At 45.7% G+C, this 23,648-nt stretch overlaps 2 protein-coding genes across 6 annotated transcripts in view; both read left to right on the top strand.

The window, feature by feature from the left end:
* grk4 (G protein-coupled receptor kinase 4) overlaps positions 1 to 14,707 on the top strand; it is a 32,843-nt gene extending 18,136 nt beyond the window's left edge. Inside the window, exons 6-16 of one of the 2 annotated variants that reach the window (XM_079278670.1) lie at positions 3,899 to 3,991; positions 4,381 to 4,444; positions 4,695 to 4,835; positions 8,436 to 8,626; positions 9,215 to 9,252; positions 9,659 to 9,748; positions 9,873 to 10,081; positions 11,811 to 11,948; positions 12,949 to 13,086; positions 13,531 to 13,662; positions 14,141 to 14,707. In XM_079278670.1, the coding sequence (XP_079134796.1) occupies positions 3,899 to 3,991; positions 4,381 to 4,444; positions 4,695 to 4,835; positions 8,436 to 8,626; positions 9,215 to 9,252; positions 9,659 to 9,748; positions 9,873 to 10,081; positions 11,811 to 11,948; positions 12,949 to 13,086; positions 13,531 to 13,662; positions 14,141 to 14,197 (1,291 nt within the window). In that variant the 3' untranslated portion in view covers positions 14,198 to 14,707. Of the gene's footprint in view, positions 1 to 3,898; positions 3,992 to 4,380; positions 4,445 to 4,694; positions 4,836 to 8,435; positions 8,627 to 9,214; positions 9,253 to 9,658; positions 9,749 to 9,872; positions 10,082 to 11,810; positions 11,949 to 12,948; positions 13,087 to 13,530 lie in introns of both variants that reach the window. The other variant, XM_079278669.1, reaches the window with a different exon arrangement.
* Positions 14,708 to 18,355: 3,648 nt separating this feature from the next.
* htt (huntingtin) overlaps positions 18,356 to 23,648 on the top strand; it is a 29,535-nt gene continuing 24,242 nt past the window's right edge. For 3 of the 4 annotated variants that reach the window (XM_079279490.1, XM_079279488.1, XM_079279491.1), the window contains exons 1-10: positions 18,356 to 18,704; positions 19,957 to 20,040; positions 20,622 to 20,742; positions 20,927 to 20,986; positions 21,122 to 21,201; positions 21,917 to 22,055; positions 22,350 to 22,491; positions 22,649 to 22,827; positions 22,924 to 23,128; positions 23,418 to 23,465. In XM_079279490.1, coding sequence (XP_079135616.1) covers positions 18,607 to 18,704; positions 19,957 to 20,040; positions 20,622 to 20,742; positions 20,927 to 20,986; positions 21,122 to 21,201; positions 21,917 to 22,055; positions 22,350 to 22,491; positions 22,649 to 22,827; positions 22,924 to 23,128; positions 23,418 to 23,465 — 1,156 coding nt within the window. In that variant the 5' untranslated portion in view covers positions 18,356 to 18,606. The remainder of the gene's footprint in view (positions 18,705 to 19,956; positions 20,041 to 20,621; positions 20,743 to 20,926; positions 20,987 to 21,121; positions 21,202 to 21,916; positions 22,056 to 22,349; positions 22,492 to 22,648; positions 22,828 to 22,923; positions 23,129 to 23,417; positions 23,466 to 23,648) is intronic. The other variant, XM_079279489.1, reaches the window with a different exon arrangement.

Below are 23,648 nucleotides of genomic sequence, written 5' to 3'. Positions count from 1 at the left end.
GGCGCAACGCTTCTCCCACTCGGCGGCATGCCTCTGTTTGAGGTGCTGCATTAAATTTGTTGTGCTGCTTGATTTTGTAGCAATAGCTTTTAGACAGACCTTACATCGTGGTGCTGTTTGTTCGGTGTCAGATGACATGAACCCGAACCATTTCCAGACCACCGAAGACACATTCTTCCCTCTCTTAAGAACGAGAGCTTCACTGCTGGCCGCCATTGTTTTCGTTTGTAAACAATGCGCGCGCACTCTACTACGGGAACCCAACGGGGGGGAGGAGTGGGGGCGATTTTCTCGATTTTCAATAAAACACATCGCCTTAAAGCACACATTCGAATTAATCGATTAAATCGATTTATCGCCCAGCCCTAGGTTAGGCCATTAAAGAGCACCAATAGAGGCCTGTTCCTTCACAAAACACATGTATGTGTGTGTTCTGTAATGTGTGCGTGGACTAGTTCACACTGTCACTAGTGCTGATGACGCAGCTGGCACCTGGTGTGCAGTATTACACACACACACACACACACACACACACACACACACACACACACACACACACACACACACACACACACACACACACACACACACACAGACTTGCAAACACACAGAGGAGGCGAATGAAAAGGAGCAGTGGGCAAAGAGAGCATCCGGATGGCTGGCATGAAAACAACAGCAACCTCAGTGTTCCACGTAAACACACACACACACACACACACACACACACACACACACGCACACACACTCTTGCAGGTGCTTCTGCTTCCTGCTCTGAGAGCCAGGAGAAGCAAACAGACCGGGGTTTATTTCCTGGTTTGTACTTCTGATTGCACAGACTGACACACATTCACACCTCCACGTAACTCTGTATCAGCCCAAATACTTCACTCCGTCACAGGTAGTTCAGCCAAACGATAGAATGTAAAATCATGACGAGTATTACCATTTAACTTGGTGACGCTACATTTAATCATTCGTATGATATACGTTGGTGGACCATATTTTATACATCATACTGTCTGATGTGTTTGTGTTGATTAAGCAGCAGTTCAAGATTGTTGATGTCTGAAGTGTACTGCGTGCAGATTTCTGCTTAGATATCAGTGATCGTTGAGCAGAAAACACAAAGAGATCTTTTCATCCCGTGAACTGCTAAACGTTGCTGCTTTGTGTAAACTGGCAGAAAGTTACATGCGTCTCAGGTCTCCTGCCTTACGACAGATTTCATTTTATAGAATTAATTTTGTCAGGGACCGTGAACGAAAACATTCATAAATACATTGATCCATAAAATGTACCCCCCCCCCCATCAAATCAGCTAAAAGAAAACACATGTTTGCTCGGTCCTGGCAGAGCAGACGCAGCTTTTAGCGCCACATAAAAAATGCTGTGACCAGCCTCCGATCCACTTGAGCTTCCCCGGGGGAAAACTGGAATCCGCTCTGAGGAAGGCCGGAGAAATAGGAATCATTGTTCTCGGCCCGCTCTCCTGCTCGGGCACGACTCATTCAGAGAGCTGCTGGAGATGTGAATGCAGTGAGGTTCAGAAGCTGCTCATGCTGGTTGTGCAGATCAGATGAACTGTTTGCCTCATTGTGTTTTACATCCACTTATCTAGACCGATGGCACGGCAGGAGGTTTGTGATGGTGAGAAAGTAGAGGGACATTTAGTGCGACCGGTGGCGGCTTGTGTGTGACCGGAGCCGTAAACATCAGTGTTTGAGGACGAACACAACACACCGTCTTTGGCATCTCGGGTCATGTCCTTCCTGTCTGCATGCATCTCTATTTTAACACCTCTGGGAGTCAAAAGGGCACCGGGGAGGGCAGAGAAACGGTGTGAGAAAGAGGAAAGCGACTGCAGGAGGGGCCACGTTGGAAAGACCCTCAGGGAGTAATGGAAGGAGTGCAAAGGGGGGGGGGGGAGAAAGTGAGGAGCAATGGAAGGAGAGCGGGGCGAGTGTACAAACGTGGAACAACACGGGAACATGTTTGTGTTACTGAAAGCCTTCGCAGCCGCAGTTCAGCTGTTGTTGAATGGGGTTCCTGTTCGTGTTCGGTCATCACTGCTTCCACTATCATCATTATTTGCGCTCCGTTGTGGAATTGCGTATTTATTTTCACTTATTCGGAGATGTAATTCTGTCCCGGTTCCTCTCAGAGGGATAGCCTGAAGGAAAGCATGGGGCCGCACGTGGAAATGAGACTGTCAGCGCATTAGCTCACTCATGGATTCTCTTCCGCTGCAGTGGAACATATGGTTATGTCACACCAGGGTAGAGTGTGTCGATACATGCGTATCTTGGTGTTTTTGTGTATCGCTGCTCTTGACAAAGGTCTTTGTGCTGATTTTGCTCCTCTTCTTCTTCTCCTCTCCCGCTCCCTTTGGAGTAACAAAAGCCACATTGTAGCGGTGTTTATTCCTCCTCCCGGTGGCCAGGCACCGCTCGGCTCCTGTCTCTCTGGAGCCCCTTCCTTTTGAGGTCCCCCGGGACCGCTTCTGTCTCCTCAGACTGAGTGAAGCTCGTGTGTTGAGCTTCTGTCTCCTCAGACTGAGTGAAGCTGGTGTGTTGAGCTTCGGTCTCCTCAGACTGAGTGAAGCTCGTGTGTTGAAAAAGACGTCGTTGTATCTGTTGAGGTTACGGAGCAGCAGCACTGTGCAGCGGATTTTAATAAGTTTGAATTGAGCTTTGATGTCCATGCTTTCAGCAGAGGAGAGATAACATCCCAGAGACACTGCACTTCCCCTGCGAAGGATCAACATCGAGCCTGGCTCGATGGAACCTCGTGTACAAAGCCACTGGGTCCCATGATGACATAATTCACTTTTCTGTCAGGCAGCGGAGGGTGCTCCCCTTGTGGAAACTCTCTGCCCTCCAGCCTTTTGCCAAGAACAGCCACCCCAGCGCTGCTGGTAACCACAGGCAGCTCTCCTCATCCTCCTTCGCGATGAAGTCATTTAAAAACACGGTCAAGGAAAATCTGCCCGTCTAATATGAGCATCCCTTCAACATCTGGGTGGCAGAGGAGGGATATCTGCTGTAGCGTTTCAGCCGTGTTGAAGGCTGGCAGCAGAGATGTTCAGCTCCCTGGTCAGCAGAGAGAACGTGCTGCTGGTGGAACTATTCTTTCACTGTTGAAGGCTGTTAAATGTCTGGCAAAAGTTGAATTATGATTTCAGTTTTTTGGGATCCCGATCCTTTGTCTCTGTCTCTCTGCTGCTACGTAAAGCAGAAACGTGGACTTCTTAAATCTGGCTTTTTTTTAAGCTCAAGTCGTGACGCTGCTGGTAATGATTTGGATGACGGATGTTTGTCTGTACGGAACTCGACATGAACGCTTGTAGTTTTTAGTCCTTGTAGACAGGAGACTGTCATGACCCCGTCGGTCCTCAAAGACCTGTTGTGTCCGTTGCATGAGTCCTTCGACCTACGCCGGGGCTTTTATCCGCTCAACCTCCTGCTCAGTGGAAACCAGTTTCCCCCCAAAATCCCCCGTTTCCTGCTGGAGTTGAGCGGAATGTCTCCGTTCAAAAGCATTTTTAATTTTTCACGGTGGTTGTACCGCCACTGAGCTTTTTTCACTCTTTCCACTGAGAACTGTTTTGAACCGTTGCACACCCAGGCAATGCCTGAGCGCACACACACACACACACACACACACACACACACACACACACACACACACACATGATTGAGTTGGTAGTCGGATAAAGCGGATGTGTGTGTTCCTCGTCATTGTAAAGGTTATTCATTTGGGGAACGCAGGCCAGATGTCTGTTCTGCTGTCTGGAAGATTTTGCAATAATTTGTACGCGTTTGTTTGTTTTTGACATGTAGATCTTTATTACTGTGTTATTACATGATCACCAACCCTCCCTCTGCCTCCCTCCCTACAGAATAGTTCGTGATTATCTGAGTGGAGCTCCATTTTCCTCCTACCACGAGTCCATGTACTTCTCTCGCTTCCTGCAGTGGAAATGGTTGGAGAGGTGGGTAGTCACTGCAGGTCACACGCTCGGTGAAGCAGACATGCAAACCGTTCCTCTTCTCCCAATATGAAGGGCACCCGTCATCTTCCACACATTCCATATGTTGATTCATTCACTCCACTTCTTTGTGTGCTTAGGGCAGCAACTTGTCTCCTTTAAACTTCCAGCACATAGTCGATTAATGAATGAATATAATATGCAAATAATGATGATAGCCTCATGTTAATTAATGGCAGAATAAATGCTCACAGCAAATAACTAGAGAGTCACTGGAAAGCTGTTTGCACGAAAGCATACAATATAGCGTTGGTCAGATCAGGTGTTGCACGTCTTCTTCTTGTTGCTCTCGTTATCATTTCTCTCTTGTTCTCTTCTTTCCGTCCCTGCAGGCAACCAGTAACCAAAAATACCTTCAGACATTACAGAGTACTAGGAAAAGGTGGATTTGGCGAGGTGAGTGTCGCTGTGATACAGAAGTGAAGTTGGAATAAGTTACTGTACTTTAAGTTACACCTTTAAGTTCCCTTACACAGCAAGTTAGTGAATGAGACGTTGATGATTGAAGTTGCTACAAGTCACCGTTAACAGTTAGTTAATGCTGTTGATGTGTAGTGTGACATATTCACTCCCGTTAGCTCTACTTCTAAAGTGTGTGTAAAGTGTGTGTGTGTGTGATCATGTTTCCTCAATGCTTGTTTTCCAGGTTTGTGCCTGCCAAGTACGTGCCACCGGTAAGATGTACGCCTGTAAAAAGCTGGAAAAGAAACGCGTGAAGAAAAGAAAAGGTGAAGCAATGGCACTAAACGAAAAACGCATTTTAGAAAAAGTTAACAGTAGTTTTGTAGTAAGTACTACCTTTTTATTATTCAACCTTTACACAGAATTGTACCTGTTTTGTCTGTCTGTTTTGAGTGTGTGTGTGAGTGTGTGTGTGTGTGTGTGTGTGTGTGTGTGTGTGTGTGAGAGCATTGTTTGTTGTGGCTCCAGGATCCTGCAGATTAAATTGAACGGTATGTTTGCAAAGGCTGTCGATCAGCTGTTTAAGACAGCTGCTGTGACTCGAGTTGTGTTTGTTTAGTGACGTCCATGATTGGGATAAAAGGGGGAAAAGGGAACTGCCGTGATATTATTGACCAGTTGCAGGCGACTGCATACAGTTAGCAATGACGGTCGACAAGTTCAGCTAACCAGCTCAAATGAATCGCAGCAATCAAAACCAAATGCGAATTCATTTTGGTTACAAAGCTGCTATTCTGCCGGTGCAAACATATCGGATTTGATTTTGATTTGGAGCGCCCTGTGAGCGTCTAATCATCTGTGAATGTGTTTTACATTTTGATTGAAATCTGTTTTGCTGCCATATGAATTCTTTTATTTGGTGTTTAAGACTCAGATATACACGTTGACAGTGTGTGTGTGTGTGTGTGTGTCTACTCCTTCACAGGTGCATGTCATAGATTGTGACACACATGCCTCTACACCTGTACTTTCTACTTTCACACATCTTTTATGAAAACTAAAACCAAGATACACGATTAGAATAAGGACTTCATCAGTGACCCTCAAAACTAGACTCGCTCGTCACAACTTGAGCTCATCACAAACGCATCTGTGATCAACTGTCGTGTTCAGTAACCTGAACAGAGCGTTGCAGGCCCCACCGTTGGGAGATAATATTAAAACTGCTCTTCCTGGTCTTCAGACCAAACTAGACACCTTTTGCAAAGGTAGATTGTTAAAACACTGAATGATAAATGTCTCTAAAAGACACCGTCTCCTTTATGAGTTCACTGTGTCGTCTCCAACATTGAATTCTGTGGAGTTCTGCGTCACACTTTAGGTTACATAACGGAACTACAGCGTGTAGGTGAAAGCATGGCGGTGTCCTGCTCGTGTCCCAGCCAGAAATCAATCAATAAGCCACTCCCACTGTACCCGCGTGCCTCCAGCTCTTCGTGGTGGCGAAGCTCCCGGCTCATTTTCCTCTGGAGGGGTTTTATAAATTGAGGAAGCCGGTTTTTTGTGGATGGCGCTGTAATGCCAAGCTTGAGCGCTTTCTGAGGGAGTCACCTCGCTTTTCATTTGTTCCGTGCTGAAACAAATCTACTGAAGAGCAGAAAGGTACGGCTCACAGTCCATTAAGACGTAAGATGTCACAGCAAAGGTTCAAGACCTGAAAAGGAGATGGCAGGAATGTCTCAGGGTCATGTGACAAGAACAACTAAATGTTTACGTTTAGTTCTTTTCCTTTCTATGGTGGCAGTGCCTGTCCTACACCCACAATAAGGAAGATTGACTTCATTAACTGATACTTTCTTCAATAAAATATGAGTAGGAAGAATATAGATTTTCCAAATTCCAAAATATGAGGCATGGTCACTCTCTTTACCTCTCACTGTGTGCATGTGCTGCAGTACATGTGTTCCTGGTGTGTCTGTTTTCTTTTGTTCCTCTGCAATCAACACAAATGATAAGAATTTCAATGCCTGAATGTCCTGCTTGCCATCAGGAGTCGAGCGCAGCTGTAAAATGAGTAATGTGTGCTTCTCTTTCCATTCTGTCCAACTGTACACACCAACAGGAGCTCCAGCAGGAACAGAGCACTGAGCTCTGGCTCAGTCGCTCTTTAAATGATTGTTCCAAAGACAAGGAAATGACAGAAAGTCCTCTTTTAACATTCTTGGAACATGGTCTGTGGGTCTGTGTGCAGCGGGTACTGTGTGTGTGTGTGTGTGTGTGTGTACATGCTGGGGAACATGGTGTTCTCCTGTTCGCTGTACAGAACGGAGGTATTGATCTGTCGTACAGTAGGCTGTCAGCCAGCAGAGCCTCAGAACTCCATGTTCTCAATCTGAAGCTCACGCTTGTGTTTGAGTTGTACTACGTTTTCAGATCGGTCTGTTTCTGATGCATCGTGAGCCGTGTTGCACGTCCTTGTTTTGAGTGAGTCACGGCAGAAGCATGTGTATGGGCATGCATACGTGCACATACACACACACACACACACACACGCTGGAGTGGGCTTGTTACAGAACCTCAGACTTGCAGCTCTTGTCACCTGGGATTGGCGTGTGTGTGTGTGTGTGTGTGTGTGTGTGTGTGTGTGTGTGTGTGTGTGTGTGTGTGTGTGTGTGTGTGTGTGTGTGTGTGTGTGTGTGTGTGTGTGTGTGTGTGTGTGTGTGTGTGTGTGTGTGTGTGTGTGTGTGTGTGTGTGTGTGTGTGTGTTCTATGCTGCAGGCAGAACTGATGACTCTTCATGTACCTCTCTTCTACCTACGAGAGCAGCTCTGTTGCCTAGCAACACTGGCCAAACAGCAGTAGCAAAGAGGAAGAGTCAAGTGCTCTCAAGCCCTTCATCTCTCTCTCGCTCTTCTCTTCATCTCTCACACATGTATGCATGTATGCATGTATGTGTATATATATGTGTATATATATATATATATATATATATATATATATATATATATATATATATATATCGCTCATGAGTGTTGTCTTTACCGTCTGTCCTTCACCTGACCAGATGAAAGGACAGACGGAGGCAAAGAGGACGTTGGGAAGTAGTCGTTCCAGTTAGCCGGTTGTCAGGTTTTCCTCGGTTCTGTGGTTTTTATTGCATAGATGAGCATAGAAGTCATGCATTGGTGAATACTTTGAGCTTCTTTCATCATTGGGAAGCTTTGTGGATTCCTAATGTTCTATTGTTTTAAATACTCCAGTGTGAGAGACTGGTCTGTTTATAATGCATAAACATGTAAAAAATGTGAATTGGACTGTTTGCTTTGGCTTGTTGTTTGTGTGTGTGTGTGTGTGTGTGTGTTTTGTTAATTTGGCCCATGAGAATTTGACCCGTCGCCTCTTTTGGTGCGTCTCTGACTACGTAGTCCAGAGCAGATGGGATTCCTCCCGATGGCAGCAACATCCTGCTTGTACTCGGCAGCACACACACACACACACACACACACACACACACACACACACACACACACACACACACACACACACACACACACACACACACACACACACACACACACACACACACACACACACACACACACTGTACCCTGCGTGTCACTGACCCACAGGGGAGAGAAGGGGAGGCTGGTGGGAATGAAGGGAGAGAAGAGAGATAGATGGTGGGATTAGAGGGAAAGCACACGAGGCAATGGAGTAAGAAGTGGAGAGGAAGCTTCTGTTGTTTTTGTTGCATATCTGTGATATATCTCTTTGTTTCTCTGTGTATACATTCCTGACGTGGATGAGTATTTGGGGCATTGAATAAACCAAATGTAAGAGTCATGTTCCTCTGGCCACCCTGTCTCTTACCACTGCTCTTCCTCCTCCTCCTCCTCCTCCTCCCTTTCTCTCTTCTACACCGACTCCTTCACTGGTCCTTCACCTCCCTCGTTGCCACTTCCCCAAAATGTTCCTCCCTCTCCAGGTTAATCTAGCATATGCCTATGAGACCAAGGATGCGCTGTGCCTGGTGTTGACCATAATGAACGGCGGTGACTTAAAGTTTCACATCTACAACATGGGCAACTCCGGCTTCGACGAGCAGAGGGCCATCTTCTATGCTGCTGAGATCTGCTGTGGCCTTGAGGACCTGCACCGTGAGAGGATAGTCTACAGGTTAGACCACATGGGGGGCAGAGACTGTGCAGATGGGTAATCACTCCAAGAAGATTAGACTCCGAGATTAGTTCTTTTGACTTCTGTTTAGAGGATCATAACATGTTGTAGGCAGGCCATGTCTCTTTAAGCGTGAAGGCTTAAGGAGGTGTTTCCGGGGTGTTTTGAGGATCTCTGTACATTATGTAAGCTCGTTGTTGTACGGGACAATGTCTCCACAACTGGCTACATGCCCTGGCCTTTAAAGGAGCAGTCCACCGACTGTTACACAGGACGTTCAGCTCAACTCGACCAGTGAACAACGGTTGCATGATGTCTTTCATCAGGGTTATCTGGAATGAATTGACAAACCTCGCCAATGCAAGAGGTCTAAAACGAACCCTGAAGCGACTGCATGTCTGGCAGATGGAAAGTCAGTGGATTCGTGTCATACTGACTTCACTGAGGCGCCTCCTCCAAAGACTAGAAGCACGCGGGCAATAAAAGACAGACATGTTAATAAAGCTCAATCTTCACATGTCATTTCTGTTTGTACATCAGCATTAAATCAACAGAACGACTCTTTAACGTGTGTTTTTCTTTCTGCAGGGATTTGAAACCTGAGAACATCCTTCTGGATGATCGTGGTACGTTCCATTTTTTGTTCCTTTTTTATGTAACGAGCGCACAGGAGCAGCTTGTTCCTAGTCTGTTATGATGTGCAGCAGCAGAATGTCTCAGGCTGAAAGTCCTCTTGAAGTTCTTCAGTTCATGCTCTTCCTCTGAGTCACACTCTCATATCGTCTGTTCTCCGTAACGCAGTCTTGTCTTGAAATAGAGGAATCTCTATCATGCATCTCTTACGCTCCTCCTTTTCTCACTTTCATCATAAAAGATCATTTTAGTGTCACATGAGTATTGTTATAACTCTATGGCTTTAACCGTTGCTCTATTGTTGTGTAGAAAAATACATGCATTCCTCAATAGAGTACATTTTATTAAAGTACGTACATTCAACATGCTCCGAGTTATTAATCTGTGGTTCTTCTTCAGGACACATCCGAATCTCAGACCTGGGCCTCGCTGTTCAGATCCCTGAAGGAGAGACGATACGAGGGAGAGTGGGCACTGTTGGATACATGGGTAACTGTGATACCGTCTTCTTTAAGAAAACCACTGCAATAGACTTCATCAGCTGTCTCTGGTCCACTCCGTTCAGATTGAACTGACCTCTCCTCTCTCACCCCTCACCCCTCACCCCTCTCAGCTCCCGAGGTGATCCAGAACGAGAGCTACACCGTCAGCCCGGACTGGTGGGGGCTGGGCTGCCTGATCTTTGAGATGATACAGGGACAGTCGCCCTTCCGAAAGCGCAAGGAGCGTGTCAAGCGGGAGGAGGTGGACAGACGAGTGCGCGAGAACCAGGAGGAGTACTCTGATAAGTTCGTGGAGGAGGCGAAGGACATCTGCAGACAGGTGAGAGAGGAGGAGGAGGAGGAGGAGGAGGAGGAGGAGGAGGAGGAGGAGGAGGAGGAGGAGGAGGAGGAGGAGGAGGAGGAGGAGGAGGAGGAGGAGGAGGAGGAGGAGGAGGAGGAGGAGGAGGAGGAGGAGGAGGAGGAGGAGGAGGAGGAGGAGGAGGAGGAGGAGGAGGAGGAGGAGGAGGAGGAGCTTGGTGATGGATTTCAGTTCCGTATAGTCACAAAACTTCAAACTCTTGTCTTGATAAATTACTTGAACAGGTTTATATTACTGCAATAACGGCCTTCATTAATATAATAAGTAGGCGTGGCCTCGATAGCCGAGCACCTTTTATCTTCTGCCACTCACTCAGTACACACAGTGGCAAATGAAAAGCAGAAGTTACGAGATATTAGAAACGAAGCTGTTCGACTGACAGTGTTTCATTGCAGAGACCATGATGTCTCCAAATTACATGTTATTTCAGTAGCTTCTGGTTTTATCTAAATTTCCTTTTATATCATTGAAGTACTTTATGTTCTAATTATTTTTCAAGATTAGAAAATAATATTATAATGAATTTTGCCAAGATCCACACGTCATTCTTTTGTATATCATGTCAGGGTTGTGGGGAGTTTTTCTCAACATACGAAGCATTTTTTGTATCGTTTCCTTTAAAAAAATACACCTTCAGTTCAAACCTGTTATTAGACAGTGGAACAAGCTGTAAGCACACAGCATTGATAAATGATCACCTTTTTAAAGTTGCATATTGACACATCCAGCTGATAAACTGCAACAGTATTTGTATTTCTGGTGACCTGACGGATGGTCTCCATCTCTTAGAGAAGCAGCTCTTGAGCTGCTAAATGCTCTTCCATGTTCACCAGGTAGTCACAAACTGTGACTGAATCCAAACTCTACATGTCATTTCACCCAGTAAACTTATTGATTGCTGTAACTTTAAGGAGATCGGTTGTTGATCATGTGGTTTTCAATCTTCCCATCTGTCTTCCACGATCTGACCGTTCTGCTAGAGGGAGCCACTGTGCTGCTTTGCCTCTGGGGAGGAGGGGAGGGGGGGAGGGACGTGGATTTGTGTGACGCGGTGGAACATTATGACCTGAGGTTCAGCAGATTCATAATCTCCCCAAGGAGAGGTGGAGGGGGGAGGGGGACAACGGTTTCAGCAAGAAATGGGAGCAAGATAATTGGGAGCTATTGGCCTGCTGATTGTGAAAGCCACCAGCTCTTGTGTGACAACAGGGCCAGTGAGCGTGTCCACTGGTAGCCAAACCACGAAACAGCACTCCTCCACTTCATGAGCCTGCTGCTCTGTCGGTGGTGCGCTGGTGATATTATCCAGAGTCTCTCGTCGGGGCTCTCGTAGAGGCTCTCGTAGAGGCTCTCGTAGAGGCTCTCGTAGAGGCTCTCGTCTGGGCTCTCGTCTGGGCTCTCGTGGAGGCTCTCGTAGAGGCTCTCGTCGGGGCTCTCGTCTGGGCTCTCGACGGATTTGTATCTGCCTTTATTAGCTTACATTGGGTCAGATGCATAAAGGCAGGAGGATTACATGCACACGATGTATACATCGCACTAAAGGTTATGAATGAATAAATAGAGGTTTGGTTCGTGAGATATTTGAAATGCATAAAGCTATAATTTACACTCTATTTGGGCGAACACGCACATCTTCAGAGTTGTAATGTTTGAACCTCTCGTGCTTCTTCTTCCTCCTGCTGCGTGTCAGCTCCTGGCTAAGGACCCCAAGGAGCGACTGGGTTGCCAGGGTCGAGGGGCCATAGAGGTGAAGCAGCACCCCATCTTCAGAAACATCAACTTCAAACGGCTGGAGGCCAACATGCTGGACCCGCCCTTCAGCCCTGATGTAAGGACAGCACACACACACACACACACAAACGCTGTGCATACAGGCTTGATTCACAGCTTGTAGTTTGAAGCCGCAGCGAGTCGGCATACAGGAAATACCATTGTCACAAGTAAACAAACAGCTAGCTATCATGCTGGCTAATTTGGGGGGGGGGGGAGGGTGAGAAGCAGGCTTGTGATTTCAGTGTCGTTGTTTGAAATCCCCAGAAAAGTGATTTTAAAGCAGAGTTTCCCCGTTTGGTGGTAATCATCACCAACACTAGATACATGTAGCTCAACCAAAGGCACCGTTGGCTTTCTCTAAGCTGTTCGTAGAGAGAGTCATCACGTGTTCAGTGCCAGTGGCCTGAGAGGTTAAATCAATAGCTGAAAGTAGATCGTGCTGTCTGCGTTTCTATTTTGGGTGATTCAGGTCAGTAGGGCCACGCTGAGGCAAACGGCAGCAAACAGTCTTCATGCGTGTGAGGGCTTCCATGTTATTAAAATAACCATCTCCCCCCCCTTCATCCAAAACAAATCCACGTTTCACAGTTGTCTCTCTCTCTCTCTCTCTCTCGCTCTCTCTCTCTCTCTCTCTCGCCCTCTCTCTCGCTCTCTCGCTCTCTCTCTCTCTCTCGCCCTCTCTCGCCCTCTCTCTCGCCCTCTCTCTCTCTCTCTCTCTCTCTCTCTCTCTCTCTCTCTCTCTCTCGCCCTCTCTCTCGCTCTCTCGCTCTCTCTCTCTCTCTCTCCCTCTCTCTCTCTCTCTCTCGCTCTCTCGCCCTCTCTCTCGCCCTCTCTCTCTCTCTCTCTCTCTCTCTCTCTCGCTCTCTCTCTCTCGCTCTCTCGCCCTCTCTCTCGCCCTCTCTCTCTCTCTCTCTCTCGCTCTCTCTCTCTCTCTCGCCCTCTCTCTCGCTCTCTCGCTCTCTCTCTCGCCCTCTCTCTCGCTCTCTCTCTCTCTCTCTCTCCCTCTCGCTCTCGCTCTCGCTCTCGCTCTCTCGCTCTCTCTCTCTCGCTCTCAGCCTCGGGCGGTGTACTGTAAAGACGTCCTGGACATCGAGCAGTTCTCCACCGTCAAAGGCGTGAACCTTGACCCCACAGACGACGACTTCTACCACAAGTTCGTCACGGGCAGCGTCTCCATCCCGTGGCAGAACGAGGTACTGCAGACAGATGATGTCATCGTACTGTACACAGAAACACCTGCATTAAAGAACAATACCTTCCTGTGAAAGGACACCCATTAGGCTCATTTACAGGTTCATACTGTACGTTGGGTTTCTGAATACAGACTGTTTTGATTCTTCATACAGCAGTTAGACTTGCTTCATCATTTAAAACAATAACTCACTTTTCATAATTACGTCCCTGTAAATGCTTTTAAATGTGACTCTGCCGTTGCTTGTGAATGAATATGAATATGTATGAGACACAGTGTGGAGGTGTTGATTTACGTCCAGATGGACACTGAACCAGCTACCTGTAGAGAGGGTTGTGTTATAAATACACGGCACCCTCCCGTACGCTGACGCACGGGCCTTTGGTAGAACCGAGCTCCCCGGGAAGTCGTCCGGATAGATAACTCGCCCTCTGCTTCTTTGTAGATGATCGAGATGGAGTGCTTCAAGGAAATCAACGTCTACGAGACCGACGGGACGCTGTGCTCAGATCTGGACGTGAATCGGCCAAATCCTCCACCAAAGAGAGGCTTCTTCTACCGCCTCTTCAGAAGAGAGGCAAGTGCTAGTGCTCCGGCAACTGTCCGGGGGGGTGGGGGCTAAGGTACTTCTTCTCTTCCTTCTTTGCTTCCTTGCAGGCCTTGTCCAAACTCAACATGTGAAAACGTTCCCCCTGAACCTCGAATCCGTTCATCGCTAGTCTCAGTTGGTTAGAATAAGGCCTCGTTCTGCTTTCTTTGCATATTCTTCTCTGTATTTGTTGCTGTGTCACGTTGTCTCCAGCGTGATGAGGCTCGTCTTCAGATAAACCCGTTTATCTGAAGACCTAGCCTACACCCGTTGTTGTTTTATCGTGTGTGTGTGTGTGTGTGTGTGTGCGCACGCGCCACCAGGTGGTCCACTGCAGGAATACTTCTTGTGGTGAAGTCGAGGTGGTCGTTTCAGGAGAACGTGACCTCATCCTGCACATGTGAGATGACGTAGTGATGAGAGTTGCTACCGTTGGTGATATATCCTCACTTCTGGTTCTTCCCAGGTCTGTTTTAAGAGCGGTTACAGTGACGACGAGATCGAGGAGCCCTCGCGACTTTAAACCACTCCCTCCACCTGCGCCTCCTCCTCCCCCCCTTCCTCCTCCTCCCCCCCTTCCTCCTCCTCCCCCCCTTCCTCCTCCTCCCATCCCTAACCGCTGAACTTCGCCACAAACTCCAACCGAGCGCAAATCTTAGGAACTCAGTGAATGTTGACCTGTATTTATGAGCTGTATTAAAAGTGTATTATAATTCAAGAAAAAAGTATGAGTTTAAAGATTTTGTACATTTGTACTTGAATTTATGTCTAGATGTATATTTTCACTAAAGGTTGTATTGTACAAAAAGCCATAAAAGTACCACTTGAATGCATACATTACATTTAGATTTTCTGTTGGAATGAGGATGTATGGATAACGTGTGACGGGGAGTTTTCTGTAAGAAGCACAGTACCAGAAGTTTTCTTTCCTTTTCTTTTCTCAATGTAGCATAAGACCTTCTTTTTTTTTTAACATGTGCTGTATGTTTGTCATTGATTTGGTCAACATGACGTGTCGTTGGCACGGCAGATCCACCCGCACCCTCAAGGCTTGGGTAGATCTGAGTGAGGGGGGGGGGAAATAGATCCAGTCTAGCGTTGCTGTGTTGATGCCGTGCTCCACCGGCCCCTTCTGATTAGAATTTGTTTTAAAGTGATCTCCCACATCCTTCCCTCAGCCCAGTTCGGTTGCACCGGACTGTCTGTCATGTGTAGGAAACCGTCTTCTGGCTTCCTGTACTAATTACATTTTTAGCAGAAATGGCATGGAGTCAGCCAGCGTTAGTATATTGAAGTAAATGTCCCGGAGGCTTTGTTCGGGAACAGAAGGTCTGATAATTATCATTCCTGTTCTCTAAAGAATCTCTCATGGGCTCCTAAAGCGCCGATCTTTTAATTTCAGATGTCGGACTTTGTTTCCTTCTGGAGAACAGCTGTTTAGTGAAAGTCTGTTACATTATTCACTCAGGCAAAGCTTGTCTTCTGGTTGTCTTTATTCCTCGTCCTATCTTTTACCGCTTCTTATATTGTACCAGCTGGCTTTTCTTTCTTTTGTTTTCCTGACGTGTCCGGTTATTGTTATGAACCGGTTTCATGTGCCGAGCAGAAATCCTTTCTCTTAAAGTATCTTAGTAATTTGCCACCCAGTGCACCAGAAAGCCAGGTGGAGTTGGAACACATGACGACGATGATGGCACCGTATAAGATATCTAATCTGCAGCTGACGAGGGCTTCATCTTGACAACGGATTGCTGTTGCATCAGACTAACTTCCATTGATGAGGCTGTCGGCAGCTGTTAGCCTCGGCCTGTAGATCACAGACGGCACGATGCCCGACGGACACACGTCCTGCTCGTAGACCTGCAGTTGGACCCCGTGGCTTTGGCTGTTTGTACTCGATGAAAACACCGTTTCTTAATCGTAATATTCCATTTTAAAACCTGTACGTTGTGCCGTAGGAATGGCTTGGGACAGTTGTTTGTATGCGTGTAGACCGGGAGGAATCATGTTTATTAGCATCCTGCAGGCAGAGTCTGTGTACAGGAACATTTGTCCACTTGCAGAACCACAGTTGCTGTGCACGTTTGTTTCTTCATAGACAAAGTGTTTACTTCCAAGTTAACCGGTCGTGAACAAATGCGTTTTCTGTACGTTTCTCAGCATGTTCTCATTGTTTTTCTCATTTGCATTTCAGAGGCATTTGAAGCAGTTTTGCTTTTGAATTTAGCTTTTGAAGCAGTTGCTGTTTACTCCCCATCACCTGTTTTAATGCTGTGAATACCCAATCTGGACATGTTCACTGTGTGTGTGTGTGTGTGTGTGTGTGTGTGTGTGTGTATTTCTCATTGTAAGCAACTGCAGCTTCTGTTTAATCTTAATGCATTGAAGTACAACAATACAATAGTTAGAATGTGGTCTTGAATATCACTTATTTGAATATTAAACCGTTCAAGACATTGCATTTAAAATGGTACACGTATAATTCCCCATCCTGATATCTAATCTGGAGAGTTGGCTTGTTCTACAAATGTTGTCCCCTGTCGCACATTCCATTGTCAAAAATCAGGAATCGAATGCGTGCATCTGTTGCTGGCTCGTCATCGCTTGAGTTTCTGAGTGTCTTTGTTCTTTTTGTTTTGTTGCTCTCGGGCACATTTTGAAGCTGATTTCTCTTGCCTCTGTAGATTTTAGCCTTTTAGCTCTTTAGCCTCAAAAACCTTGTAAATGATGTATTTCTAACACGTAACTAACACACACTCACTCTCTCACAGGGAAACTAAACTGTTTGCCACCCATGCCGCTGTCATTGTTTGAACTTTGCTCTTATACCATCAGTGAAGTGAAGAAAGTCTGTTTAGTTTCATTGCACTATGTTGTGTTTTGACGATGACTATAGGAAGTGTCTTTAACCTTTTTTTGCCAATGATACCAAAAGCAACATCAAGTAAATCAAACTTGTGTTGTTGTCTGAAAATTGTACTGAAAGACTGACGGCCTTTATGATATGTGCCAATTACCAAGTTACGTTCTGACATCCCGCCTTTCTTTCCAGCCTCTTTTCTATCATTCCGTCCGTTCTGAGAGACAGTCCTTCACATAAAGGAACTTCACACAGCTCAACAGTTTTGAATGTCCGCACTAAGTGCATTGTAATGCCTGTTTAAAAAAAAAGAAATAAAAATAAATACATACGTTTTATTACTCAAGCATGTATTGGTTTGTAATACTTCAGGTTCCTTGTATATGTAAATGATGACCTTCTAGTGCCAACATATCTCACTGGTATCTGAGGACAACTTTATAAATGGCAAGGTGACCAGCTGAGTTGGCCCCCGTTTAAATGCTCAACATGCATTCCTTCCCTTCTGCCTTCCTCAGAGGCGATGGTGGCGAGTCTTTCCCTAAAAGCTGGGATGGCTCACCAGCAACATGTAGAAGGGAGCGGTCCTCAGTTCCTTGATGTCACTTGAGTCTAGTTTTGGGATAACCACCGATAGACTGCCTGGAGGCTCTCCAGGGTTTCACACTCTTCTGTCCAGATATGTCGGATAAGTGATCGAGGACGGGAGGAATGACAAATGCATTATTGGTGTTCAAACGGGGCCGGGGACTTCTTGATTTTCTTCTTTTTTTTGTATCTGTACAGTCATGTCGTTCAACCACTGCAGTCATTGTTAATTCTTGTACAAGTTGTATCACTGGTTGTTGTACCATATCTGACATTTGTAATTATGAAATAATACACTGCCATTTGTATAAAAATGCTTGTGTCCTGACTTATTTGTGTCGTAAATTGATTTGTTTGGTGAAAGCTTTTACTACATCCTTGACCCATAAAGTTAAATGTATAAATGTATTTCTAATGGGTGGTTGTGTTTTCGCCATTAATCATTTCCCCACTGAGTCAGTAGGACTATAACAAGCTTCGGTATGACGTGAAGGTGAGAGCCAGATAAGATAGAGTTTCATGCACATGCTTCTTTTTTTCTTGGGTACATCCCACGTCTTTTAATTGCATCCATGTTGGGAAGGACTAAGACGCAAGGAAACCATACGAGGAGAGAGGAAACAAGAAATGTGTTTGAAGAGAAATAATTCATTCAATAATTTAGCTGAAAATACTCGAGACCAGTAAACAGTGGCCCACTTCATTTGCTGTGACCACTCTGACTTTTCAAGTTTGATCTTCAGGTAAAAATACCCTTATATTCAGCCAATTTACTCATCCAAAGCAACATGTGGCTGACGTAATAGACTAAAATTTCCAAGGGCTATGGTAACAAATTTAGGCTCTATATTGTCATTTTTTTAAAGTCCTGCAGTACATTACTGCATAGTATTTACACATGTATCAATTGAACTGTAAACTAAGAGTTCAATCTTCTTTTAATGATGCTAGCCTTCTCACAGTCACTCCCACTTATCTTCCTTAGTGCATTGATAAACCACAGCTACAGCACTGGTGTTGCTCAAATATGTTTTTGCAATCTGGATTACAGCAGGTCTCGTGACAGCAACAATAACAACGAAGGGGAAAAAACGTAGTCACTCATTGGTTATTTTGCAAGTCACTCAACATAAAACCGCAGTCTGATTGGCCACTGACGTTACGCCCCTCCCCTCTCTGTAAACTGTCACATATGCCACTTCCTGGTGTGATTTTGACGGGGGAATGCACCGCTGCATCAAAGATGGCTTATTATCGACCATCGTTTTGTTCATTTAGGATAAACATTGTGAAAGAATAAGAGATATATTGCACGAACAGAAAGCGGAGAGCCGGTGGTAGTTGTCGCGAGCAGTGTTGCACTCTCGTCGCACTACGCACCGCTTGCTCTCTCATTGCGCTAACTTGTCCCACTGTGCTAGCTAGTTAGCTCTCATCGTAAATATTAGCTAGCCTAGCTAGCTTGCTTACTGTTGATTGCTAAAATGGCCACCATGGAGAAATTGATGAAGGCCTTTGAGAGTCTGAAGTCATTCCAGCAGCAGCAGGGACCACCAACCGCCGAGGAGCTCGTCCAGAGGCAGTACGTATATGTCTGTATTTCGGGGATTGCATAGCCCGCTACCACCTAGACCGGTAACGTTAGCTTAGCTTGCGTGCTAACGTGAGAGCCTCTCTGATAGCGTAACCATCCTTTTATGACTAGCTTGAAGCCAGATATGCTAACATGCGAACGAGCAACCAGAGGATGTTCTTTAAACTTCTATTTTAGATCTAAGGTACTGGTTTTCAGACGTTGCACCAATGCCCAGCGGAGCTTTGTGGTCTGATATGACGTTATTTGAGTGTCAGCCACACACATCTTTCGGGTCAGACCAGCTGAATGCTGGCTATCACAGAAGGCGTCCGTTACTTTATGCCCACGCGCCTGCTAAAGGGACCGAGGACCGATTCAAAGGTTCAGTGTCTGCTTGAATAAGTTGATCTCGGAAGAACATTGTTTGGAAAGCCACGTTCACATTTCCAGTGTATCATTGTGTCGTTGATTGTACAGAAAGGTAGATATTATAACTACTTCTCTGCCCGATGACCTGGTGCATTAATATGACGTCACGGACGCCTGTCCATCGCACCCCCAGGAAGAGGTGCATTTTTCCATCACAGGATTCACCTGCCAAACACTTTCAGTCCCGATTTTACCTTTTTCCACATTTTCAGGTGTATTATTCAGCCGTAATCATTTCAAGTACATCTGTCAGGTTCTAAAGTGGTGTTGGTGTTTGTATCAGACTCATTAGGTCCATCTGCCTGTCCAAAGGTCCCGACAGATAGTTTTCCTGTAACTGGCATGCACTGTGTTCTAAACACGCGTAGTGTAATGTAGGCTTGGCTGGGAGTCTAATGACAACTTGCACCTTTTATGTTTGTACGATCTTGAAGAGGTCACCATTTTTATCAACTATGTAGCCATATAGAACATTGCTACCTCTATTCACATGGCATAACTTTACATGGAAGCTCACAAGACAACTATTTCAGACCTGTTACCTTTGCATCTAATTATAAAGCATGTATCAGCAGCAGTGACAGTCCCTGGGTAAAGCACGTTTTCTAAAATAGCCGAGGAGACATGCATATACAGTGTATTCCATCATTTATAGTGCACTTTTGATAAGGACATTTGTCTCTTTTAATCAAATGTTAGATGATACTATTTCTTGGCGGTACGTTCTCAGTCTGAACCCAATTGTTGTGTCCTATCTCTGTTTCCTTGTCTTTTCGCTACCGGTTGCCTGTCGCTTCTTCTCATCCTCCTTATCTTTCCTCCTCCACAGGAAAAAGGAACAGGCTACCACAAAGAAGGACCGGGTCACACACTGCCTGACAATATGTGAAAACATTGTGGCTCAGTCTCTGAGGTAGGCCTTGTTGATTTAAAATGATGATTAATAACAGTGACCCACGATTAATGCAATAGATGCCAGTTGGTGTTGGGCTGCATTGACAGGACATGGCTTTTTACCACTTCTGATTCATTTAAACTGCTCGGCCTGGGCTGGACCGTAGCCACAATTATTTTCTTGTAAAGCATGAAAGACCGGTTTCCATATTTGTATAGTTTATAGTCGTAATGATACATACTTTGCTGGAATACCCTGATCTGTATTCATTATGGTCCACAACAAGCTATTTGAATTACTAGCTTGCTTGCGGTCACAGAATGTGTGAAACTCATTGTATCTTCTAAATGCAAAGTTTTAGAAAATGTAGCGTTAGCTATCAGTGTTCAAAGATAGTTTCCGTCACAGTTGCTTCATATGAAGCTCCGTCAGCTCTTATTATGGGATGCTTTTATCTTTAGTATGTGTTATTCTCACAAATAAAGTTGGTACGGTCAAGTGTGTGTGTTTTTTTGCATAAACGTCGTCTGTTAAAAGATGGACATGTATGTGCGTAATGACAGTTTCCTCTGTCTTCTCCTCTATGGTCCTGGGAGCAGAACTTCTCCAGAGTTTCAGAAACTGCTGGGCATCGCCATGGAGATGTTCCTGCTCTGCAGCGATGACGGCGAATCAGACGTCCGGATGGTGGCAGACGAGTGCCTGAACAAAATCATCAAAGTGAGCAGCGAGCAGCGCTCCACACAACTCTTTTCTCTCCTCTTTCTTCAATAATAGGACAACACCGTTGATCATCGATTGACACACAGTTGGTACCCACTGAAGACGGAGTAATGAGCCTTGATGTGTGCGTGATGTGATGAGATACGTTATCGCCGTGTTAATGTTTGATCTTTATTTTCAGGCTTTGATGGACTCAAACCTGCCGAGACTGCAGCTGGAACTCTACAAAGAAATTAAAAAGGTATTGGATGAGTGTCTTTGTTGTTGTTTGTATTTTCATGCAACAGTTTTATTCTCACTAATGACTAAGGTTTGACGTCTGTTTCATGTTTAGTGTAAAAACACTTCATGTGTGAATGTTTGTGTATCTCTGTAGAACGGGGCCTCTCGGAGCCTGAGGGCAGCTTTGTGGAGGTTTGCTGAGCTCGCTCACCTCATCAGACCACAGAAATGCAGGTACACACACACACACACACACACACACACACACACACAATGCCTGAAAATGGCTTTCTACTTCATTCACATGGCAACAATATCTACATTGCATTATGCCGAACTCAGAGGGGAAAATCCCGGGATGGCACATTTCGTTGTAGATTGTAAACCTCTTATGTTAGAATCAGTAGTTGGTTCACCCGTAGAGACCCACATTGCCCAATTTCTGTGGTTTTTAGAAAGACGTTAGGGGGAGATAGCAGGTCAACGGTTTGTGCAACATCAAAGTATTATAACTCATCTGAAAACTGTGAACCTGAAGATTAATTTGAGATGCAGCTCAGCAACAATAGTTTATTACACCAAGCTGTTCTAGTCATAAATCAGAAATAACAGATACTTCTAAAATACATTGTGAAAGTGTGTAAGGGCGCAGAGCAATGTGATGGAGGTATGCAACACATCCTCTTTAGTTTGATGAGGCTGTGATTATCATCGAGGTCATAACAGGTCATTTTGAATATATGAATATTCCAGTTTGTTCCCTCGCCAACATGTGTAGCCTTATTTAGCCCGTTTCCTGTGACGATGCCGTCTACGGGCTCTGCAAGACAGCAACGTCGGCCGATCGCTGGCATTCCTTACAAACGGCGACGGTTAGGGGAAGAAACATCAGTGTCTGACTCAGTTTTAAATGTTTTTTTACTACTTATCTCCGTCTCTTGTGATCCAGACCTTACCTGGTCAACCTGTTGCCATGCCTCGCTCGAATCACCAAGCGGCAGGAGGAGACGGTGCAGGAGACTCTGGCTGCTGCAATGCCCAAGATCATGGCTGCCCTGGGGCACTTCGCCAATGATGGCGAGATCAAGGTATCCACACAGCAGAAACATTGAAACTGGAGAGTGGGCAATTAATAATTGGGGCGCAGATCATTTTTGCTTTCAAATAATAGTTTTTCTGCATTATTTGGTGTTTTCTCTCCTGTTTCTTACTCTTCTCCTAACAATCTAAATAAGCTTAAGTTAGTTTATCTGAAAGCCGTAGTTAAACAAAAAAAAGCTGAAGAGGTTTAAAAAGTTAGTATTTTCCATTTTGTATCCATAAACGTTTACTAATTAAAAAGGAAGTAGAGATGAATTGTAGTTCAACCGTTTTTGTCGCAGGTGCTGCTGAAGTCATTTGTGGCCAACCTGAAGTCCAGCTCCCCCACCATCAGACGGACAGCAGCCAGCTCAGCCGTCAGTGTGTGCCAACACTCCAGGCGCGCCAGCTACTTCTACACATGGCTCCTTAACGTGCTGCTGGGTAGGGACACACACACACACACACACACACACACACACACCTACACACACACGCGCGCTGACTGAACAGTTCAGATTATTTCAGCTTGGCTAGTTTGGTGTCAAGCGGCTACAGACATTCAGAGAGGACAAGTGATCTCACACCCTGACCCTTTTAGGTCTGCTGGTGCCAGTGGATGAGGAGCACCTCAGCCACCTAATTCTGGGGGTGCTGTTAACCCTTCGCTACCTGATGCCTCTGCTCCAGCAGCAAGTCAACACCACCAGCCTCAAAGGAAGCTTTGGAGTCACGAGGAAGGAGGCTGACGTACAGCCGACACCCGAACAACTGCTGCAGGTAGAGGGAAGAGAGTGATTGTGTGGATACCAGTGTTTGTATGCTAATTCTATAGTTTGGGCTAAATTCCACATGTGTGTGTGTGTGTGTCTGAAGGTGTACGAGTTGACCCTACACTACACACAGCACTGGGATCACAATGTGGTCACAGCAGCTCTGGAGCTCCTGCAGCAGATGTTCAGGACTCCCCCACCAGAGCTTCTGCACATGCTCATCACCGCAGGCAGCATTCTTCACGGCACTGTTTTCCGCCAGGACATAGAGAGCCGAGCACGCTCCAGCAGCATCCTGGAGCTCATCGGTAAACACAAAGCTTTTGTTCAGTACAATGTGGGCTCTACAGTGTTTTACTCCGTCACCTGGGGGCCAATGCATCTGCTTCAAGTAGCTTTTATTTCATAAACCCTTACTGACAGACTTGCTCTACTCTCGTTCCTGCTTTGGTTTGAGTTTACGGCCGTTTTCTTTGCTTGCCGACTCATTTCCTGTCGCCTGTAAATAATAGTTGTTTCCTGTGAGTCCCTCTGAGCTTTTGCTGCTTTTCTCTTCCTCTCCTCCCGTTTCTACTTCCTGTTTCCTGCCATTTGCAGCAGGGGGAGGGTCTTCCTGCAGTCCACTCCTTCTCAGGAAACAAAGAGGTGACTGGTCTACTTATCTCCTCTGCTCACCTCTACCTCTACCTCTAACTCTAACTGATGCTTCAGTCAGGGTTTGGGCAAATTGACCTCCGACTGAGTCACCTAGGGTGGTTGATTGTCTTCAGAGTTCAAGATATATTGTCAATAATGCACAATATTTGCTTTTAATGCATATATCTAAGT

The sequence above is a fragment of the Melanostigma gelatinosum genome (genome assembly GCF_949748355.1).
Source record: "Melanostigma gelatinosum genome assembly, chromosome: 11".
In the NCBI taxonomy this organism is placed as follows: domain Eukaryota; kingdom Metazoa; phylum Chordata; class Actinopteri; order Perciformes; family Zoarcidae; genus Melanostigma; species Melanostigma gelatinosum.
This window is presented reverse-complemented; position numbering and strand designations above follow the sequence as displayed.